Source organism: Chiloscyllium plagiosum, unplaced genomic scaffold, assembly GCF_037043375.1.
Source record: "Chiloscyllium plagiosum isolate Xiang-an unplaced genomic scaffold, Cpla_swu_hap1 HiC_scaffold_31, whole genome shotgun sequence".
Lineage (NCBI taxonomy): Eukaryota > Metazoa > Chordata > Chondrichthyes > Orectolobiformes > Hemiscylliidae > Chiloscyllium > Chiloscyllium plagiosum.
Window position 1 is genome coordinate 48026507 of NW_028270169.1, and position 20690 is coordinate 48047196.

General features: G+C 38.8%; 1 protein-coding gene across 9 annotated transcripts in view; it reads left to right on the forward strand.

Moving 5' to 3' along the window:
* The window catches only part of LOC122564229 (general transcription factor II-I-like), a 149633-nt gene extending 130130 nt beyond the window's left edge, over positions 1 to 19503 (forward strand). For 7 of the 9 annotated variants that reach the window (XM_087977512.1, XM_087977510.1, XM_087977516.1 and 4 more), the window contains 6 exons: positions 10650 to 10727; positions 11165 to 11248; positions 11374 to 11557; positions 11986 to 12014; positions 12147 to 12305; positions 18931 to 19503. In XM_087977512.1, coding sequence (XP_087833638.1) covers positions 10650 to 10727; positions 11165 to 11248; positions 11374 to 11557; positions 11986 to 12014; positions 12147 to 12305; positions 18931 to 18992 — 596 coding nt within the window. In that variant the 3' untranslated portion in view covers positions 18993 to 19503. Of the gene's footprint in view, positions 1 to 10649; positions 10728 to 11164; positions 11249 to 11373; positions 11558 to 11985; positions 12015 to 12146; positions 12306 to 17233; positions 17313 to 18930 lie in introns of all 9 variants that reach the window. The other 2 variants (XM_087977515.1, XM_087977518.1) reach the window with 2 other exon arrangements.
* Positions 19504 to 20690: the final 1187 nt, after the last annotated feature.

Genomic DNA, 20690 nt, shown 5'->3' on the forward strand with positions numbered 1-20690 from the left:
TCAACTACTTTCCAAGTGGACATTTAAAGTTGTAATCTGACAGATGTTTTTGACTCTCACCCATTTCTGACTTTCTAGGACCAATAAACAGCTTTCTGATTTTTCAATTATGAAGTTCCAACATCAAGTGGTTTTCTAATCTCGGCCTCTCCACTACATCTTTGTTAATGCTCTCAACTTCTCATTCGTGCTTTCAGACAGTGTCAGAAGATTAAATATGATCAATGAACCCCAGAGTTCAACCCCATCGGAATTTCCACCAGACTGTATCTGACTCTATCTGTTCAGCCAGACCTGACTGCCATTACATCCCAATGGGTGGGTGTGTTTTGCACCTGTTTTTTTTTTTTGATGAAGCATTGAGGTTTAGCTGGCTGTAGGGGGAAGTGGGAGCAAGAGAGCCAGAGTTTTCACCGAAATTGGCAATGTAGGCCATGGTGGTGTATGCAAAAAAAAAGTTATGTTTGGTTGGTTTGGATTGGAGCTTGTTTGCTGACATGCTGTTCCTGACCATGAAGCTTCAAAGGGACTCCGTTGCTGTACAGCCATTTCAAAGACCAGACTTTGAGTGAGTGATGGAGGAGGAACGTTCGGAAGTGGGGATGTCAAGTGAACGGCAGGTGAACTCTAGAAGATTGGCTTCTGAGTGAGGGGAACAGTATTGGGTGGAAGGATGTGTTGGTGTAGTGTTGGAGAACGGGGTCTCACTAAGTCTTGTACCATCTGTGAATATGGAGAATATGCTGTAAAAAGAAGATTTTTTTTTTTTTAAAAAAGTGCTTTAAAAACAGGTTTTGGTATTTGTGTGCAGGTCGTTCTCCTATAATGTGCGTTTCATCAATCTGATTTGGCTGTAACACAGTAGGTGAATTGGGGAATAGTTTTTTAAAAACATGAACTCCCCATTGGCTATTATGCGATTCCATCCCCGGTACTAGGTGTCGTGGTATGTGGAGGACTGGATTCTGCGTTGACATTACATGGTCATTCTGCTTGCGCGCTTTGTGATGAAGTCTTTCGTGAAAGGTACAGTGCTATATTTAGTAATTTTCGGTCCTTTGTTTTGCAAATCTCGCTGTGTTTTCCATTAATATGGAAGGACAAAGTTGCAAGAATGTCAACAGGAAGCATCCAGGTGAAAAAATCGTGAGTGGTGACCGTAAAAGGAAGACTATAACACTTGAACAGAAGCTAGATGTTATAAAGCGTTTTGAGCGTAATGAAAGAGCACGTGATATTGTTCGTGCAACAGGAATGAAGGAGTCTACGCTGCGCACCATTCGAGACAATGCAGAAAGAATAAAAGCAAGCTGCATTGCTGGAACAAGTCTGAGTGCTAGCAAGTCTGTGAGATCACGAACAAAGGAGCTTGAGGAAATGGAGCGGCTTCTAAGCGTGTGGATAGAAGATCAATCAAGAAAGCGATCTGGGACCACCTTTCCCACCATAAAACAGAAAGCCTTAGCAATTTATGAGGACCTAAAGAAAAAAGCTGAAAATCCTGCAGATGTCCCTGCCTTCAGTGCTAGTAGTGGCTGGTTTGCTAGATTTAAGAATCGCTATGCTTTCCATAACACAAGGTTATGTGGCGAAGCTACTAGTGCAGACGAGGAACGTGCGCTGTCATTTCCTCCTGTGGTGAAAACATTGATTGAGGAAGAAGGCTACACTTTAGATCAAATTTTCAATTTGGACGAAACAAGTTTATACTGGAAACGAATGCCATCCAGAACCTACATTTCTAGGAATGAAGCGCACACTCCAGGTTTTAAGGTTGCGAAGGATCGTATGACTGTGATGTTGGGTGCCAATGCTAGTGGAGACTTAAAGCTTAAGCCAGTGGTGGTGTACCACTCTGCCAACCCGCGAGCCTTGAAAGGTTACCTGAAGTCTACTCTGGGGGTTTACTTTAGGTCAAGCAAAAGAGGTTGGATGACGGGCCAAATCTTTTCTGACCTGATCGTTGATGTTTTTGAGGATGTTTTTAGACAGTATTGCCAGAGGAAAAATTTGGATTTCAAGATTCTCCTCATTTTGGCCAATACACCAAGTCATCCTCCCACCATTGGTGAGCTTTCTGAAAATATCAAAGTGCTGTTTCTACCTCTGAATACAATCTCTCTCATTCAACCCATGGACCAGGGTGCAATAGCAGCTTTTAAAGCATATTATTTAAGGCACACATTCAGGAAGCTGATTGCAGCTGCTGAGGGGGATAATGAGCACAGTGTTCTTCAATTTTGGAAGAGCTTTAATATTAAGAATGCTGTTGACATCATTGTGGAGGCCTGGGGTGATGTCAGTAAGAATTGCTTGTGTGCAGTTTGGCGGAAGCTTCTCCCAGATTTTCTTCATGATTTTAAAGGCATTGAACCATCACAGGAACTTTTAGCAATCCAAGGACATTGTGTCGTTCTTGCAAAGCAAGTTGGATTTGAAGAAGTGGAGAGTGAGGATGTTGAGGAGCTGCTAGAGTCCCATTGTGAAGACCTCTCCACAGCTGATCTAGAACAACTGGTTGCTGCGGGGGAAATAGAAGCTGGGGATGAAGATGAAGTCCAGGATGCAGCACCAAGAGAACTTTCAACTTCTCTTTTGTCTTCTATACTGAGCAAAGTTGAGAAGCAGTTGCAGCTCTTAGAAGACAATGATTACACTGCAGAACGCAGCAGGATAGCGGTTCATGGCATAAAGTCATATCTGGCACCCTATGAACAGCTGCTTTATGAAAGAAGAAAAATGGCAAAGCAGCAAAAACTAGATGTCTGTTTTAAGCCAACCCTCCAGGAACAATCTGAGGACAATGAGATTCAACCATCCACTTCTGGACTAAATATCATCTTTTGTTGTAACCCTGCACCTGAAAGTAATGATGGTGCTGATGATGACCTTCAGCCCCTGTCTTAATACAGTAGTGTAACTCAGAAAATTCAGAAAGCCCTTAGTGTTACATTTATTGTACTATTTCATTAAAATAATTTTAACATTTAGCGAGACTGTGCTATCGTTTGTGTTAGGCTAACTACTACTTTTGTTTTGGTATTTACTGGTATTCTTGGTGGTTTTTCCCATAGGCCCCATTATTTCTATTGTGCACGAGGTTGCACAAGAACGCTATTACTGCATCATAGAAGAACAGGCTGTAATTCATTATAAGTTGATTAATTTCTGAACTTTAATTATCCCTGAATATTACTGTTGATTTTTGCTATTTTTTTGTTTTGCTGGTACCGGGACTTTTATTTGATTTTCAAGAGTGTTTTAAATACATGTTTATTCATGAGATGTGGATATCATTGGTAGAGCCAGTATTTATTGTCCAGTCCCTAATTGCCTTTGAAGAGTTCATGGTGAGTTAGAGCACGTTTAGGGTGGAAAATAAGTTACAAAGCATTGGTATAGTTCTTTATAAAAGTGAAATGTACAATCCACTAAGATTATGTTCTGTTGTTAGTATATGCACTAACTGTATTGAATGCTTTGGTGCTTTACTGCAAATGCAGTCCATAGGTTTAAACCTAATATAAGTTTAAAAATAAAGCAAAGCTAATGTTTCTACCCACTTGGAGTTGAATAATTCAATTCATTTGCAATGGCTGTAAAAGCAATTGTGTTTCATTACAGATTATTCAAAGTGCTTTTGTTAGATGAATACTTGAGACTAATATTGGACCATTTTTGTTTTTGGGCACACTTGTCCCTGGTTTCTTATGTAAAAGACAAACTGAAAAACTCAATAAATTAATTTATTTAATACATCAGTTTAAAGAGTGATCTAATTAAAAGTTTTGCAATGACAATGAGACTGTGAGAATAAATTTTTTAAAAATTCCCTCCTGAGACAATTCTGAACAAGGACACCATTGTTAAACTTCACGTGCTGTTCAGGAATGAAATCTGCAATCTGCAAAGTCTTAGCTTGTATCCATAATGTGCACTTCCTTACATTTCCCCATCAGATTCCATTAAATGGTTCTGGATGAGATAAATTTAAGTCCATCTGCCACTACTAAGATTAAATGCCTTGTTGCACATCATGGATCGAATCTAAGATTGTTCAGGAGGATACCTCTACTGTTTTTTTTTGTAGGTAAAAACTAGGTAAAGGGCTTTTGCCCGAAATGTTGATTTTGCTGCTCCTCGGATGCTGCCTGAACTGCTGTGCTCTTCCAGCACCACTAATCCAAAAAATGTTTTTTTTGTCATATAACAAATGAGAGAGAAACGGCGTGATCTTATACAAATAATAGGTGTGCAGTGTGTATTTCCTTCAGTTGTAGCCTACTTCATGTTATTGATGTTAAATACATGTCATGGTATTTCAGTCCCGCTTATGTATTTTATTGAGGGGAAGGGTATCAAATACTATGAATGAGAGAAGTTGTTTGCAAATTAGTCATAAGCTAAGCCAGCTGTTGGAGAGATGCCCTTGCTCTCTCGCCCTTTCTAACCCACCCACCACCCACGCTCGTATCTGCTTCTGTGCTTCTTTTTGGGTTGTATCCTTGTTATTGCCATTCCTCGTACCCTGATGTATCATTTTAATGCTTCTCTGTATTGAACTTCATTTGCCGTGCATCAACCTCGTCCTTTGGAAGCCTATTGCTGCCTTTCTTGCATTTCGCGATACTTTCTAGTTTTGTCATCTGTTGATTTTTTGAAATGTTGCTCTATCTATCCAGTTCTACATCATGGACCTCCCATGGTTTTGATCTACATAGATCAAGAGTCACTGTGTTCCCACTTTGACCTGTGGTACCTCACAGAAGTACCTTCCAAGTTATTTATTAAAAACTGTTCACCAGTATGCTTCAATTCGTGAAGTTAAAAGAACTTGTAAATACATTTTGCCACTGTCTTATGCTCATGAACTGGAACTGGAACTTGCTGAAAGGTCTGTAATATGGCACTTCTTATTCTAAACATTAATTGGAAGTTCATTTTATGTGAACCTTGTAATGCTAGCTTATCAATAAAATTCAAACCAGATTAGTTAAACGTGATTTGCTCTTAACCTATCCGTGTTGGTTTCCATTAACAGGCATAAGAATTAATTTGTTCTAGGTTATCCTTTGCAAATGATTTTTCATTCTATCTGGTTTTAGAACATAAAACAGTACAACACAGGAGCAGGTCCTTTGGCCCACGATGTTGCACTGAAGATGATGCCAAATTAAACCAATCCCTTCTGCCTGTCCCAGTCCCGATCCCTCCATTCCTTGCATATTCATGTGTTTATCTAAAAATCTCTCAAAAGGCCGTTTCCTATCTGCTGCCTTCACCCCAGCAGTGCATTCCAGACTCTGTTTTTTAAAAATAAACTTGCCCCCCACATCTCCTTTGACACCCCCTCACCTTAAGGTCATGCACTCTAGATTTAGGGAGAAAAGATTCAACCCTATCAATGCATTTCATAATTTTATAGACTTGAGTCGTGCCTCCTCACAGCATCTGCTGCTACAGAAAAAGCAACCTGAGTTTTTCTTGCCTCCCCTTATAGCTCAAAACCTCTAATCCAGGGCAACCTCTTCTGCACCTCCTTGAAAGCCTTCGCATTCCTTCTGTAATGTGGCAACCAGAATTGAATGCAATATTCTAAGTGTGACCTAACGAAAGTCTTATAAAGCTGCAACATGACATCCTGACTGTTGTACTCAATTCCCCAATCAATAAACGCAAGCATGCCATACACCACCTTTACCACCCATGGCCACTTTCAGGGAGCTATGGACTTGAAACTCAAGATCCCCCTGTACGTTAGTGCTGTACAGGGTCCTGCCAATAACTGTGTATTTTTCCTTTAGCATTTGATCCCCCAAAGTGCAGCACCTCACACTTACCCAGATTAAACTCCATCTGCCATTTGTCTGCCCAGACCTGCAACTAATCTATATCCTGCTGAATCATTTGATAGCCTTCTATACAATCCACAACTCTACCCATCTTTGTATCATCTGCAAACTTAGAAGCCTATCCATCTATGTTTTCATTCAAGTCATTTATTTTTATCACAAACAGCAGAGGTCCCAGTATGGATCACTGCGGAACACTACTATTCACGTACGTCCAGCCTGAAAAGTACCCTTCCTTCTACCACTACCCTCTGCCTTCTGTGGACAAGCCAATTCTGAATCCACGTGGCCAAGTCACTAAATCCGTTGCATCTTAATTTTCTGGGTGAGCCTGCCATGCAAGACCTTGTCGCAAGCCTTGCTGAACTCCATGTAGACAACATCTGCTCTACTCTCATCGATCACCTTTGTGACTTGCTTGAAAACTTCAATCAAGTTAGTAAGACATGACCTGCCCTGCACAAAGCCAGGCTGACTCTCCCTAATTTAGACCATGCTTTTCCAAATGTGCGTAATTGATCTCTGACTGGGTGATAGGATGGAAGATATGCTGGGCCATGAGAATAACGTTTATGGTGGAGTACAGTTCTGCTGCATGTGGTTGCAGGCAACCTCATGAATAGCCAGTTTTGAGGTGCTTATACAGTTTAAATTTATCTCATTCAGTATGGTAGTAGTGCCACAAAACACTTGAAAATGTGGCCTCTTTGTGAAACTGGGACTTTATTACTACAGGGAGTCTGTGGTAGTTATTTCCACTCTGATTAGCTAGTACACTGCATTGGTCAGGCAACAATTGGGCAGTGGTAATCTATTTTGATCATATACATAAAAATAAAGAACCTGAGTATAAAGAAAATCCGTAAGGAAATCTACATTTGAGAGGTTATGGAGAGAACAGGGAATAGTGTGTGAATATCTAGAGAATGTCAATATATTGAAGGAGGAAGTTTTGGGTATCCTAAATTATATTAAGGTAGACCAGTCCCCAGGGCATGATGGGATGTACCCCAGATTATTGAGAGGCAAGGCATGAAATAACTGGGGCATTAGCAGATATATTTACATCCTCATTGACCACAGGTCAGATTCCAGAGGACTGGAGTTCTGCCAATATTGTTCCCTTGTTTAAGAAAGGAAACCGGCCTGACATCTGTGGGGAAGCTCTTGGAGAAGATACTGACAGTGTGCATATTTGGAAGAAAATGGACTTAGTTAGTGACCAGCAGCATGGTTTTTTAAGGTGAAGGTCATGTCTCACCAACCTGACTGAATTTTGTTTTTGAAGAGCTGGCAAGGATAATTTAGAGAGGAGCTATGGATGTAGTTTGTATGGACTTCAGTAAGGCATTTGATAAAGTCTCACCTGGCAGATTAGCGCAAAAACTAAAATCACATGGGATTTGGATTGGGCTAGCTGGATGGATATAAAACTGGCTTGATCACAGAAGGCAGGGTGGAAGGGTGTTTTTCCAGAATGGAGACTTGAAGCTAGTGGTATTCCACAGGAATCAGTCTTCGGTCCTCTGTTTATGGTATACATAAATGATCTGGAAGAAAATGTGGGTGGTCTAATTTAGTAAGTTTGCAGATGACCCAAAGATTGGTGAAGTTGCTTATGGTGTTGATTGTGAAAGGATACAACAGGATAGGTGACCGTGGGTAAAGAAATGGCAGATGGAGTTTAATCCAGACAAATGCAAGGTGATGCATTTTGGAAGATCAAATTTAGGTGTAAGTTATACTGTAAATGGTTGAACTGTTAGGAACATTAGCATACAGATGGATCTGGCCATGCAGATCTACAGTTCTCTAAAAAGGGCAACACAGATGGCCAAGGTGATTTAAGAAGGCATATGATATCCTTGTCTTCATTGGCTGGCCCATGGAACACATCTATATAAAACCCTTGTTAGGCTGCATCTGGAGTATTGTGTGCAGTTTCGGTCGCCACAATACCAGAAGGGTGTAGAAGCACTGGAGAGGGCAGAGAAGGTACACCAGGATGTTGCCTGATTTCGAGGGCAATGGCTTTGAGGAAAGGTGAAAACAACTAGGATTGTCTTCATTGACTGACAAGAGACTTGATAGACATCTGCAAAATTATTATAGGCATAGACAGTCAGAGGCTTTTTCCCAGGGTTGAAGTTTCAATTACAATTGAGCACAGGTTCAAAGTGAGAGGATGACTATTTAAATGACATGTGCAAGGGAAGTTTTTCATGCGGAGAGTTGCAGGAGTCTGGAACGCAATGCCAGAAGAGGTGGTGGAAGCAGGCATGTTGATTATGTTTAAGCGTTTCATGAATAGAGGGATATGGACCAAAGAAGGGCAGAACATTTGTATTTTAGTTAGGGCATGATGAACAGCATAGTCGTAGTGGAAGTTCCTGTGCTGTACTTTGTTGTTTTTGTTCTAGAACCTTGAAGTATTTAAAAAGCAAATATAAATCAACAGTGTTACCTAAATGTAACAAAAGCAGTACAGAAATAATTTCATAAATTGACTGTTTGAAATTATCAGTATGGTAAAGAGTGGATGTAAATTAAAAATGAAAGCTATTACAGGTAGATTTTGTATAAAGTGTATTTTGGCAGTGCGATTTGGTTATAACATCGCTGAAGAATTAGGGAATGGTATTTTCAAGAACACTTACTCCTGTTTGCAATAACGTGATTCCAACAACGATCGTTTCATACACTTCATTTTGCCTATGTGCCGAAGTCAGCTGCTATCAGAGCATGTGAGATGTAATCCTATTCATTGAACAACTTCATCTCCAATTCAACTAATGAATGTTCATTGCTCTCCCTCTGAGACAAGAATTTTTTGTATAATTCCTGTGTAAGCCCTGTATAATTCCTGCAGGACTACATTACTCTTAAATACCATTCGCCTTTCAAATTTGTTCTTGTACCTGCATATTGCACAATCTAACCCAACCCTGAAGTAAGTCAGAAGACAATCAACCACAGCCATTAACTTCTGCAACCACAAACGCACCTGAAGGTGGTGATAATGACCCTCTGTCCCTGCATTTAACAAGTATTTTTTCAATGTAATGTGTTAATTTACTTTTTCATTAATAAATATGATTTAAACCTTCATTCAGACTGTGCTATACTTTGTGTTAGAATTTTGGGTGATTTTTGAGCGATTGTGAGTGATGTTTTTTGCTGGTCTGCCCCAACCCGACTTTTCCCTTAGGCTGCATTATTTCTCTTAAGTGAGGTTTTGCTGGAAAACTACTATGGTGTTATAGGAGAGCTACCTGTAAAATACCAATTAATTAACTTCGGCATAATCGTAGATTTGTACAGCACAGAAATTTCATCCGAATGATGTTTTAAAAATCAGGAGAAATTGAAATGTAAACATGGCATTTACTCAAGTGAAAGATAGTTTCCAGAATAGAACTTCTGAATTTGTTATATCCTCTTTGAAATACTTATTTAATGTACTACTTAAACACCTAGTGGAAGAAGGGGTTGTTTTGTTAAGCTGTTAACCTTTCCCTTTTTTTTTTTGGTACATATTTCTACCCTTTTCTGTAAGGGCATATAGGCTCCATAAGTAATTATACTATGTAGAAGTAGTAGTCCAGAATAATTGAAGGATGGCTAATTCTTGCATTTTTGTTTTAATGTTCACTTAGTGATCAATTTTGGGTGAGCACCCACAATAGAATCACCATACTTTACGAACCCAAGTCTGAAAAATATGTCATTAGATTGAATATGTTGTCAGTGGTAACTGCAGCAATGTGTTTCTGTATGTAATTTTTGAATGTAACATTCATGATGCTTTTCAGCATACAGCCATTCCTATAACTATAAATATTTTCAACGATTGCATCAAAAATGTTCTTGTTCACAGACTAAAGCAACGGGTAAAATTCAAATATAGAAGGTTTTCAATTTTCCATTGAGAATGGATAGAGTGAACAGAATAACAACTGGCCAACATGCCAGTTTGGTCAGATTGGTCAAAAGTCAGATTGGTTTGAAAGGCAGTTTTGCTCAAGTTAAACAACTTTGCATGTGTTAGTTTCTGTTTTTGGGCCATGCAGATTGATTCACAAGTTGGATTGTGGTATTTGTATTGTATGGAAGTCATGTTCTTCAAACTATAAAAGGTATTGGGGGGAAGGAAGAATTTTTCTTATTTGTGTACTATAAGCAATGCTAGATTCAGATTTCTGGTTCCCTTTAAGAGTATCGCCATCAATACTCCCCTTTAAAAGTCAGATTATCACAAATCTAGTTGTTAACAATTATTTCTTCAGAGCATTTTTTAAATGGTGCAGGTGACACTGGTGAAGGAGCTGGGAGAAGTTTTAGTCGTGTAGAGTGCGGCAGATAATATTAATGTGGTTGAAATGGCACCTTGCACCCTTGATTAATTGTCACTCTTAATAATTGGTTTTCTTAGAGCATGGTGTTATATCTATCGATCTGATTTGTATAATCTGGAATTTTAAGTTATCAAGGAGGTGCTGCAAAATTAAAGCCTTAGTAGTTAGTTGATACTTGCATGTTATTTCTATCGCTCACTTGCAGGTTTTATTCTCTTTTTGTACATTTGGATTGCTTCGAGTGAGTGAGGTGACATGGTAAATGGTGATGGACAATTTTGGCTTCTCCTTGTGTACTGCATGATTGGACCACACAAGATTGATTTTTACGCTTACTACCCCACAAGTGGATTTTTCATCTTTCTTTGTATTTATTTTATTTGATCTTTGTTTAAATGGGGGTTCTGGTGGTGAGATGGTCTCTTAAATTCTTATGATGCAGGTTTAGAAAATCGAGCTGCTGCGTTACCCACTGCAACGGGTGTTGAAGACCTTAATATCATTCAAGTTACAGTCCCAGGTAGGGTGTAATTTTACATTTATTAGATTTTTGCAGTGGTCTATGAAATTTCTAGTTATTTCATTATACTGGCAGCACTATTTTGTAGGGTTTTCTCCCCTTTCTCATTCCTAAAATCCTGATTTTAATTAGAACATCCAGTCAGTGAGGGTTACATATGATGCTTTAAAAAAAGGCTATAACCTTTCCATCTGCCATTTTCTATTAGTGATCGGGAGTGAAAGGATAGTGAATCAAACTTGTGCTTCCTTCTCATTCTTCATTCTGATATCTAAAGTGAAAGCTGATTTTGTCACAAGACTCTATATTGAAAGGGATAAAAAGGCTATTGAATATAAAGAGGGCATTTTGGAGTTCTAGTGAACAATATAGCTCGTACCTCTGGCAGCAACTAGTTATGTCTTGATAACTGAGTAAGAGTGTTGGTTGTCTTTCAGAAGGTGAAAATGAAAAAGTATCGAAAGTGGAAAAAGCCAGACAACTGAGAGAACAAGTAAATGACCTGTTCAGCAAGAAATTTGGTAATGTCTTAATATAAATGTTTAGATGATCGTATCATGCATTTGTTCTTTCTCTATAATTGGATTAGATACTTTTGCATAAGAGATGGAAGCAAAGATTATATTAAGGTTATATCTGTTTATAGGCGAAGCAATTGGAATGAACTTCCCAGTGAAGGTTCCTTACAGAAAGATAACCATCAATCCTGGATGTGTTATAGTTGATGGCATGCCTCCAGGAGTTCCCTTTAAAGCACCAAGTTACCTTGAAATAAGTGCCATGAAAAAAATCCTGGAATCTGCAAACTTTATCAAATTTACAGTCATAAGGTGAGGTATTGAAATGATCTTGCTGGAATGTCTGTGTAATCTGGAATTTGACATTGCAGAGCATTATGAAATGTTAAATACTTATGATGTGGATAAAGCTTTTAAAGAGTAAAGAGCACAGATGGTTAACACTGCACTGTGGGTACAGCTGGATAGTGTTGAGCAATAACACTCTGATGCAATGTACTGTAGTGCATGTGTTTTATTCTATAGTCTGTTGCGATGTAGGTTCAGGTGTGTAAGGGGGGAATTCGTAATACAAAGCTTTTGTTCAGAAGGAAAATAACTCGCTGCCTTTGTCGGTTTGATATCAACTGGGGAGCAGGCTGAGAATAGAGATGGCAGTTTAATAGAAAAATTGCTTTTTAAAATAAAATGTATTTATTACGAAATTATAGAAATGTAATTTCTTTACTTTCCTTCCACAGACCTTTTCCAGGGCTTCTAATTAATAACCGTAAGTGAAAACTACCATTGAATGAAATTTTAGTGTACGTGTGAGCGCATGGATAATGTGCGTAAATACATTTTATACTAAATCCATGAAAGATCAGTACTTAACCTGACTCTTGTGGGTTTGAATTTGCAGAGCTAGCTGAACAAAGTGGAACAGAGGTACCACCAGATGCAGTAGCAGCACCATCAACAACTCCTCCTCCACCTCCATCGGTGGTACAGATTGTCCCAATGGAACAAGCCCCAGAGATGCCACCTGTATCACTGGTCCCACTTTTATCAGCAGCACAAGGCAAGTGTACTATTCAACTTATTGTTTTGAATCAAACCACTTTCCTTAAGCTGCTTTGTTACTCAAAGCATAAGGTATTACTATCGTAAAAAGGAAAATATATTGATTTTTAATGAAAGGGTCATGTGAAACCATGAGAGGTTGGCTGTTATTGCTGACTAATTGTTACCTATGTATGTGGAATGCAAAGTGGTGACACAGCTCTACCTGAGTCCTGTTTATATTTACGATTTGAAATGGATTCAGTCATGGGTTTTTATTTATATGAAGCTAGAAAGTGGATGGTTGCAGCCATCAGTTATTTGCTGATTTTCGAACCTTAGCAAAAATCTGACAAACTAAACTACTTAACTTCCTTTAACAGTCAAGTTGAAATACAAACTTTGTGTCGTTTTAGAAAAAAACAAATGTTTTTAAATAATAACTCTCTACATGTGGTAAACTAGCTATAATAACTATAGAAATGGCTCATCCTGTATTTCAATGCTGTTTTGAAACTACTTGAACCTTTAATACCTTTTTACCAATTTTTCTTTTTAAAAGAAGTCTTGCTACTTTTGATATATGGCAACCTATGTGCAGAGACATGAGTACTGTTTCAGTTCATTGGAAGTGATCTTTAGTGGCAAGGCCAGCACTTATTGCCCATTGTTGCACAAGAGATGTTGGTGACCCATCTTATTAAGCCACTGGAGTCCATGGATTATAAGTACACTCACCATACTGTTTGGACGGTTTAGTATTTTGATCTGTTAACAATGAAAATTTGAATGTAGTTCCAAGTCAGGAGGGGAATTTGCATTTTGTGGGATTCTCTTACTTCGGCTGCCTTTTTATATTCATAAGTTCATAAGATGTAGGAGCAGAATTAGACTGTTTGGCCCATTTGAGTCTGCTCCACCATTCGATCATGGGTGAAATGCTCCTCACCCCATTTTCCTGCCACCACCTCCATATCCTTTCAATGCATTTACCAATTACAAACCTAACACCACCTTAAATTTACTGTCCCAGAATCCGCTGTACTTTGGGATAGCAAATTCAGCAGATTCACAACCCTTCTGGAGAAGTAGTTTCTCATCAACTCTTCTAAATTTGCTACCTCTTGTCCTAGATTGCTCCACAAAAGGAAGCATCTGCTCCATGTCTATTTTGTCCATACCTTTTTAATCATCTTGAATACCTCAATTTGATTCCGCCTCCCCCCCCCCCCCCCCCCCCCCCATCCTTCTAAATTCCAGACTGAACAGTGTAGGCCTGTACTATGTCTCTTCATAAAACAAAACCCTCATCTCTGGGATCAATCTAGTGAACCTCTTTTGAACTGCCTCCAATGCTACTGCATCAGTGCACCAATAAGGGGACCAAAACTCTGCACAGTACTCCAGGTGCAGTCTCACCAATGCCTTGCATAGTTGCAACAATACTTCCTAGCCTTTTATATTCTATTCCTTTAGCTATAAATGCTAACATTCCATTTGCTTCCTTTATTTGTTGTACCTGCATGCTAGTTTTCTGTGACTCCTGAACAAAGACACCCAAATCCCTCTATACCGGAACATCTCTACATTTAGATAACAGGTCACCTTCCCATTTTTCTGACCTCGCACTTATCAATGTTAAACTCCATTTGTTACCATTTGGCCTACTGTCATAACCAATCTAGATCCATTTGTAAGGTTCTTACTTTTTCATTGCAGCTTACCATCCTGCCTATTTTCATGTCATCTGCAAACTTGGCTATAGAGCCTTCTATCCTTGTATCTAAGTCATGAATGTAGATTGTAAAAAGTTGGGGACAAAGGACTAAACACTGTGGCACCCCACTAGTTACTTCCTGCCATCCAGGAAAAGAAACATTTAACCTGACTGTCATCTATCCAGGCTAATAAATTACCCCTAATCCTATACAATCCCATACTTGTGAATTAACCTTTTGTACAGCACCTTATCAAACTCCTTCCGGAAGTCCAGATGTATTCCATCTAAAGGATCCTCATTATCCATGTATTACATCTTCAAAGAATTGTAGCAAATTAGACAAACCTGATTTGCATTTCATAAAACCATGCTGACTCAGATAGCATTTTGACTTTCCAAATGCCCTGGTATTGCTTCCTCGATTTGATTCTAACACTAATCCAACAACAGATGTGAAACTAACTGTTCTGTAATATCCCACCTGTTGCCTCCCTCCCTTTTTGAACAATAGCATTGTATTAGTATTTTTCCAAACCAATGGAATTTTTCCTGTGTCCAGGGAATTTTGGAATACTGTAATCAATGGATCCACTATCTCTCTCGCCACTTGCAATAATAGCCTAGGATGTAGGCCATCAGGCCTGTGGGACTTGTCTCCCCTCAATCCTAATGATTTGCTGAGTACAGTTTCCCTATCAATGTTGTTTGTTCTAAGTTCTGCCTCTTCCTATTGCCTCTGACTTGCCTGTTCCAGTGGGGCAAAACTGAAGCAAAGTATTGATTCTGCATCTCTGCCATTCCAGTGTTCTCTGCTATCAAATCTCCAGTTGCATCTTCCAGGGGGCCAACATTCACCTTAGCAAGACTCTCTTTTATGTATCTGTAAAAACTTTTGCTATCCTTTTTGATATTTTGTGCTAGTGTTTTTTTCATACTTTATCTTAGCAGTTTTTATTAACTTTTTAGTATCCCTTTATGTTTGAATGTTTTCCAATCTTCCAGTCTGCCACTTGCCTTTGCAATATGGTATACCTTAATGCTTGACTTTATATTTTCCTTGATCTCCTTGTTTAACTGTGTACAGGTTGAACCCCCCACCTCCGTCCCCTGCCCTTAACATCTTTGTTTCCCACTGGGATGTATTTTAGTTGTGAGGAATTGAGTAGCTCCTTAAACAACTGCCACTGCTCATCCGCTGTCTTTTTAGCCTTCCTGCCCAATCTACTCAGACCAAATCTGTCCTCATGCCTACATAATTTACTTTGTTTAATTCCAGGATACTAGTGTGGGACTCTCCTTTCTCAACTCCAAACTGAATTTTGAATTCAATCATAATATGGTCACTACTCCCTATAGGATCCTTAACTAAGCTGTCATCAATTAATCTCCCCTCATTACATAATATCAAATCCAGAGTAGCCTGCTGTCTGGTTCCACAACACATTGCTCCATGAAACAATCTCGAATACATTCATTGAACTCTGCCTCCAGGCATACCTTTGCCAATTTGACTCTTCCAATCTGTGTGCATGTTAAAAATCACCCATGATTATTGCCATACCTTTTCTTGCAAGCTTCTAACATTTCCTGGTTTATACTGTGCCCCACAGCAGAACCATTGCTTGGGGACCTAGAGATTACTCCTACCAAGCACTACTTCCTTTGCTATTTCTTATTTATAACAAGACTAATTGCACATCTTGCTCTCCTGTGCTTATGTCGTTTCTCATTACAGCACTGATCCCTCCCTTCAGCCAAAGCTACACCACACATTTTTCCTTTGTCTATCTTTCTGAAATGCTGAGTACTCTTAGATATTCAATTTCCAGACCTGGTCTCCTTGTAGGCATGTCTCTGTAATGGCTACCAAATTGTGCCCTTTTGTTTCTATTTGCACCATTAACTCATTTAATTTTGTTTCAGATGCTTCATGTATCTAGATAAAAGGCTTTTTAATTTGTTTTTCTGGTAAATTTTCTTTTTTATATAATTACTTGGTGCATAAAGACATTTGCCGGTTCTGTCCCTCACCTTTTTATTGGCCAGTTACCATCCACCACATTGCTAACCTGGACTCTTATTACTTAATTTGGGTTTTCAAATTTCCCTGTAACTGAATCTCCACCACTGTCAATCCCTCCTCCTCTCTTCTCTCTTTCTCTCTTTTTCTCCCCCCCCCCAATAATGTTTACAGCCTTGGGTCTGCTTCATCTTTATTGACCCTGTGCCACTTAGCTCATGGCTCAGATAATAATCCAGAGATTATTTTTTCTTGGTTCTGCTTTTTAATTTAGCTCTTAACTGTTCATACTCCCTTAGCAGAACCCCTGCCCTAGTTTAATCTGTCATTGGTACCCATGTGAACCACAACAACTGGATGTTGCCCCTCCCACTCAAAGATAATCTACAACCCACATGAGATATCCTGAACCGGAGCACTAAATAGGCAATACAGCCTTTGGGGCTCTCAATCCTGGTCACCGAATAGTGTCTATTGCCCTAACTTATACTATCCTCAATTACAACATTTCTCTCCCTGAATGGCTCCCTGCAACCTGGTGCTGCGGTCACTTGGCTTATCCTCCTTACAGTCCTCATTCCTGTCCACACAAGGAGCAAGACACTTGGACCTGTAGGACAAAGACAGGGGCTGAGACTCCTGCAACTCCATCTTCTGGATTCCTGTATCTGCCTCACTCATAGCCACACCTTCCTGTCCGTGACCACTGGCTGAATTTGCATTAGTTAGTCTAAGGGGTGTGACTGCCTCCTGAAACTGGCAGGGTAGCGCTCTCCTCATTGATGTGTCGCAACATCTAAAGCTAAGAATCTAACTCATCAGCTATGAGCCAGAATTCCTCAAGCAGCTGACGTTTACTACAGACTTGGTCACTGGGAAGCTCATGGCATCCACCAACTCCCACATCGTGCAGGAACAACACATCACATGACCCTCCATACTTCTTTTATTTAACTAGTTTTGAATTTGTTTTCTATATGCTAGAAGTCATAGGTTGAAGTAGTTTATTTGGTCATATGTTGTTTCTGTGATGAGGTTAAACTCTGGTCTGCTGGAATAGAGGATATAAAATTAAAGAACCACAATTTCCAAGTGAAATTCGTGTAGGTAGAAATCACTAGCTCTTGCATAGCGCCAATCGTCTGATCAAACCAATCTTACTTTATTATTGTGATTCATTGAATTATTTTGGTTTCTATTCTACCAGATAAACCTCAAACACAAGAACTGCCTAAAATTAAAGAGGAGCCAAACTCAACATGGTAGTAGGAACTCATATGAGTGCAGTAAGTTTAGCTTTTAGTGGGCTTCTGCAGCCAGCTCATAAAACATTTAGTGGTTCCTCTCTGCCAGTGATGTCTTTGCTAGGATTTCCCTCTGATATATTTATCAATGTAACTTACACCTGTGTAAAATAGCTTATTCTTTCCTTTTCCTACTACGCACTTAATTTATACCTCTTAAACACTGCATGCTTTAATTTTTATTATATGAAATTAACATTATTTTATTAGAACATGTATGACAAAAGTCAAAAGGTACAGCTTCTATTTTAGCAGAGAATTGTAAAACTGATCACATGGTTTTAATAAAGGTAGGTGTCAATAAATGTGGATTGCAAATAATCCAGTGAATATGCTCATAACCTGCACTTTTAATCATCTTTAAGGACTTTAAGTTGGTTTTCCCCCTCCACTTTCAAATTTAAAACTTGTTCTTAAGTAATTTTTTTTCAATTTTTTTCCCCAATGAAAGGAAAGCAAGGTAAAAATCAGTAGGTTAAAGATTGTGGCTCAGGAATTATGGCAATGTCAGAAAATAATTTTCTTTTTAAAAGAAAATATGTTACACAAGTGATTTCAAAGTATAGTCAAATGTAAACCCACAATTACTTTCACAGTGCACCTATCACTTCTATGGGGTCTCATCAAATTCCTAATTTAAGCAATGAGCAGATTTTAAATGTAACACTGAAGAGCTTTTGCTTGTGGCTCCACCTGCTGCCCTTCCTAACACAATGTTAAAAACTGTCTTTAAAATGGAGATTGCCACTATTCATCTGCATGCAGTCTTGCTTTTAATAAACAGTCTTGTTTTGTGATCTGAGTTAGACTTTGATCACCTCTATCATGAGATGGAGTATGTCACGGCCCTGCTGTCTTTACTAGAAATTTAACTGAAGTGAATGATTAGCTGAAACTATTTATACTTCATTCTTCAAGTCCTCACACTCTCTTAAATCTTGTTTCAGTTTTTGTCAAGTATAAGTGAAACCAAGAGACACTGTGCATGTCAGGAGTCTCTGTTTTGCATGCATTGATGTGCTGGCTTCACAAATATGACCCCGCGAGGCTTGTTCAGACTCTGATACAAAAAACAAGAGGCAACTATGTGGAGCTTTATCCTTCCAATTTAAGGAGGAATCTATTTTTACTGACACACTCCTGGAAAAAAAAACCAAGAGTTTACTTGTGGAAATTAGGTTAAATTCAGTTTGGCAACCCTGGGTTAGCTTGCTGAAATTGATGGCATAATACCATGTTCATATTTTCAATGAGTTCATCATTCAGATTGCCATTCATAAATTATGATTGGAGAATTTAAACTAACGCTTCCTCCATTGAGAAAATGTTTGAGCACAAGAGAGTATTAATTGTGATATATTGATAACTTAACTGGAGATGTAAAAGATGGCGATTTCTCTCTTTATGGCTGCTTGCTTCTCTGTTCCCTGTTGCTCCGCCTGTATTACCTCTGCACTACTGACCTTGGTCATTCTGTGGCTTGATATCCTTTTTGTTTATCAAGACTTGCATTTTTAGGAATATATGAACTGCATTGATATTGAACTGCTTTTACCCCAGTCTTGAGCACATGCTAATCATTTCTTCCTCAAACTTGCAGGACCTGATGTCAGTCTGCATGAGAAATCTGAGCCTCCAGAATCATCCAGTGGAGAGCTGTGAGCTTCAGAAAGCTTGGGCATCAGCTGTGTATTATAATTGTACAACATAGGAAAATGTTTGCTTATATCCAGACCTTTTTGTACCATTCAAAAGATTTTTTCTTTTTTTAATCAGCACAAGATGAATTGCTTCTGTGAAATTCACCAAATTTTGTCTCTTTGGTTGAGGGAGTGTTCTGTACATCTGACTTGTCAACCAGAATACCTTTATTAAAATGAAGAAAACAATATTCTGTTTGTACTGGTGGCGCTATTTGTGTTGAATGTTAGGTTTTCAGTTATACTGAACCTATCTATTGTGACCCTCTTCAATGCTACACAACAATAATACTTAATTGTAAATGATTTTTTTTGCGCTCAAAATCTTTATATGGTGTTTCTAGAAATAGTGAAAATAAGAGAACTTGAGAACAGTTTGAGTATTTTCTCCCCCTTTGTTATTTCCAGAGTTCTGTGATCTCTGTAATGAGGAAATTGTGCAAAGGAGTCAAGAAAATGTAATTCTAACAAGGTCCACAGTGTCTGTCTATCATTCTTTTCTGCTCAGTAAATGAAGAGACATCACTCACCCTACAGTCAGGGAGCTTTTACAAGGAAATTTGGAAGATGAGACCTAGATTTAAATACAGGTTAACCAGCACCATGGCATCTCTACTTTTTTTAAATGGAACGTTGAGATGGTGATGGTCCTCCTATCTCATTAATGAAATCCAGTATGGTAAGCCATCAGTGAGAGCTGGCATCTTTGTCTCACTCTTATTTAAATCTCTAGGCTTGCTATGAAACTATTCCCTTTTTATTATTTAATAAACAAGAGGGAAACCAGGGAATTATAGAACTGTTTTTTGTTTATTTCATGTGATGTGTGTCTCGTGTTGAGGCCAGCATTTCTTGCCATTCCCTAGCTGCTCTTGAATAGAATGGGCTTGCTAGGCCATTTCAGACTGCAGATAAAGGCCAGCCACATTGTGGGTCTGCAGTCACATACAGATCACACCATCTAAGGATGACCAATTTAATACTTCTATGGACAAAGTGAATCAGGTGGGTTTTTACAGCAATCAGTAGTTTTGTGCTTACCACAACAGAGACCACCGTTTGTATTTCATTGTGTCCCCAGAGCATTAACTCAGATTTCTGGATTATTGTCATGAAATGATAGGGTGGTTGAACACTGAAATTTTAAGCAGATCACAGACAACAAACATTAATTTGAAAATAAAGGGTAGGTTGTGTCTGGTAAATTGGCCACAATCAAAATGTTTGAATCCAAAGTAGTGAAGGGGCAAATGTCTAAACATGTTATTTATGTGGAATTCCAAAATGTATTTGATGGGAGATGGTTAGCTAAAAATGAAACTTGCAATTGGAGGCAAACTATTGATCTAGTCGGGAAACTGGCTGGGAGATGGTAGGTATTATTGGTATATGCTTATTAGCAGGATGTGGTGAGTGGCTCCTTGATAATTTGAGGTTCCAGCTATTTGCTATTTATTAACAGCTTGGATAATAGACCATCTTTCATTGTCTTTCTATTCTATGTAGTGTAGATAGAAAGATACATTTGTAAAGTAAATGGACAAAATTGCAGCAACTAGGTTTCAGATTATCAGATGTAATGTCAATCCCTCTGGATCTGGACAGGACAGAACAGGGTAATTTTGCGGTGTTAAAAATACTGCCTAAAAATATTTGGAGA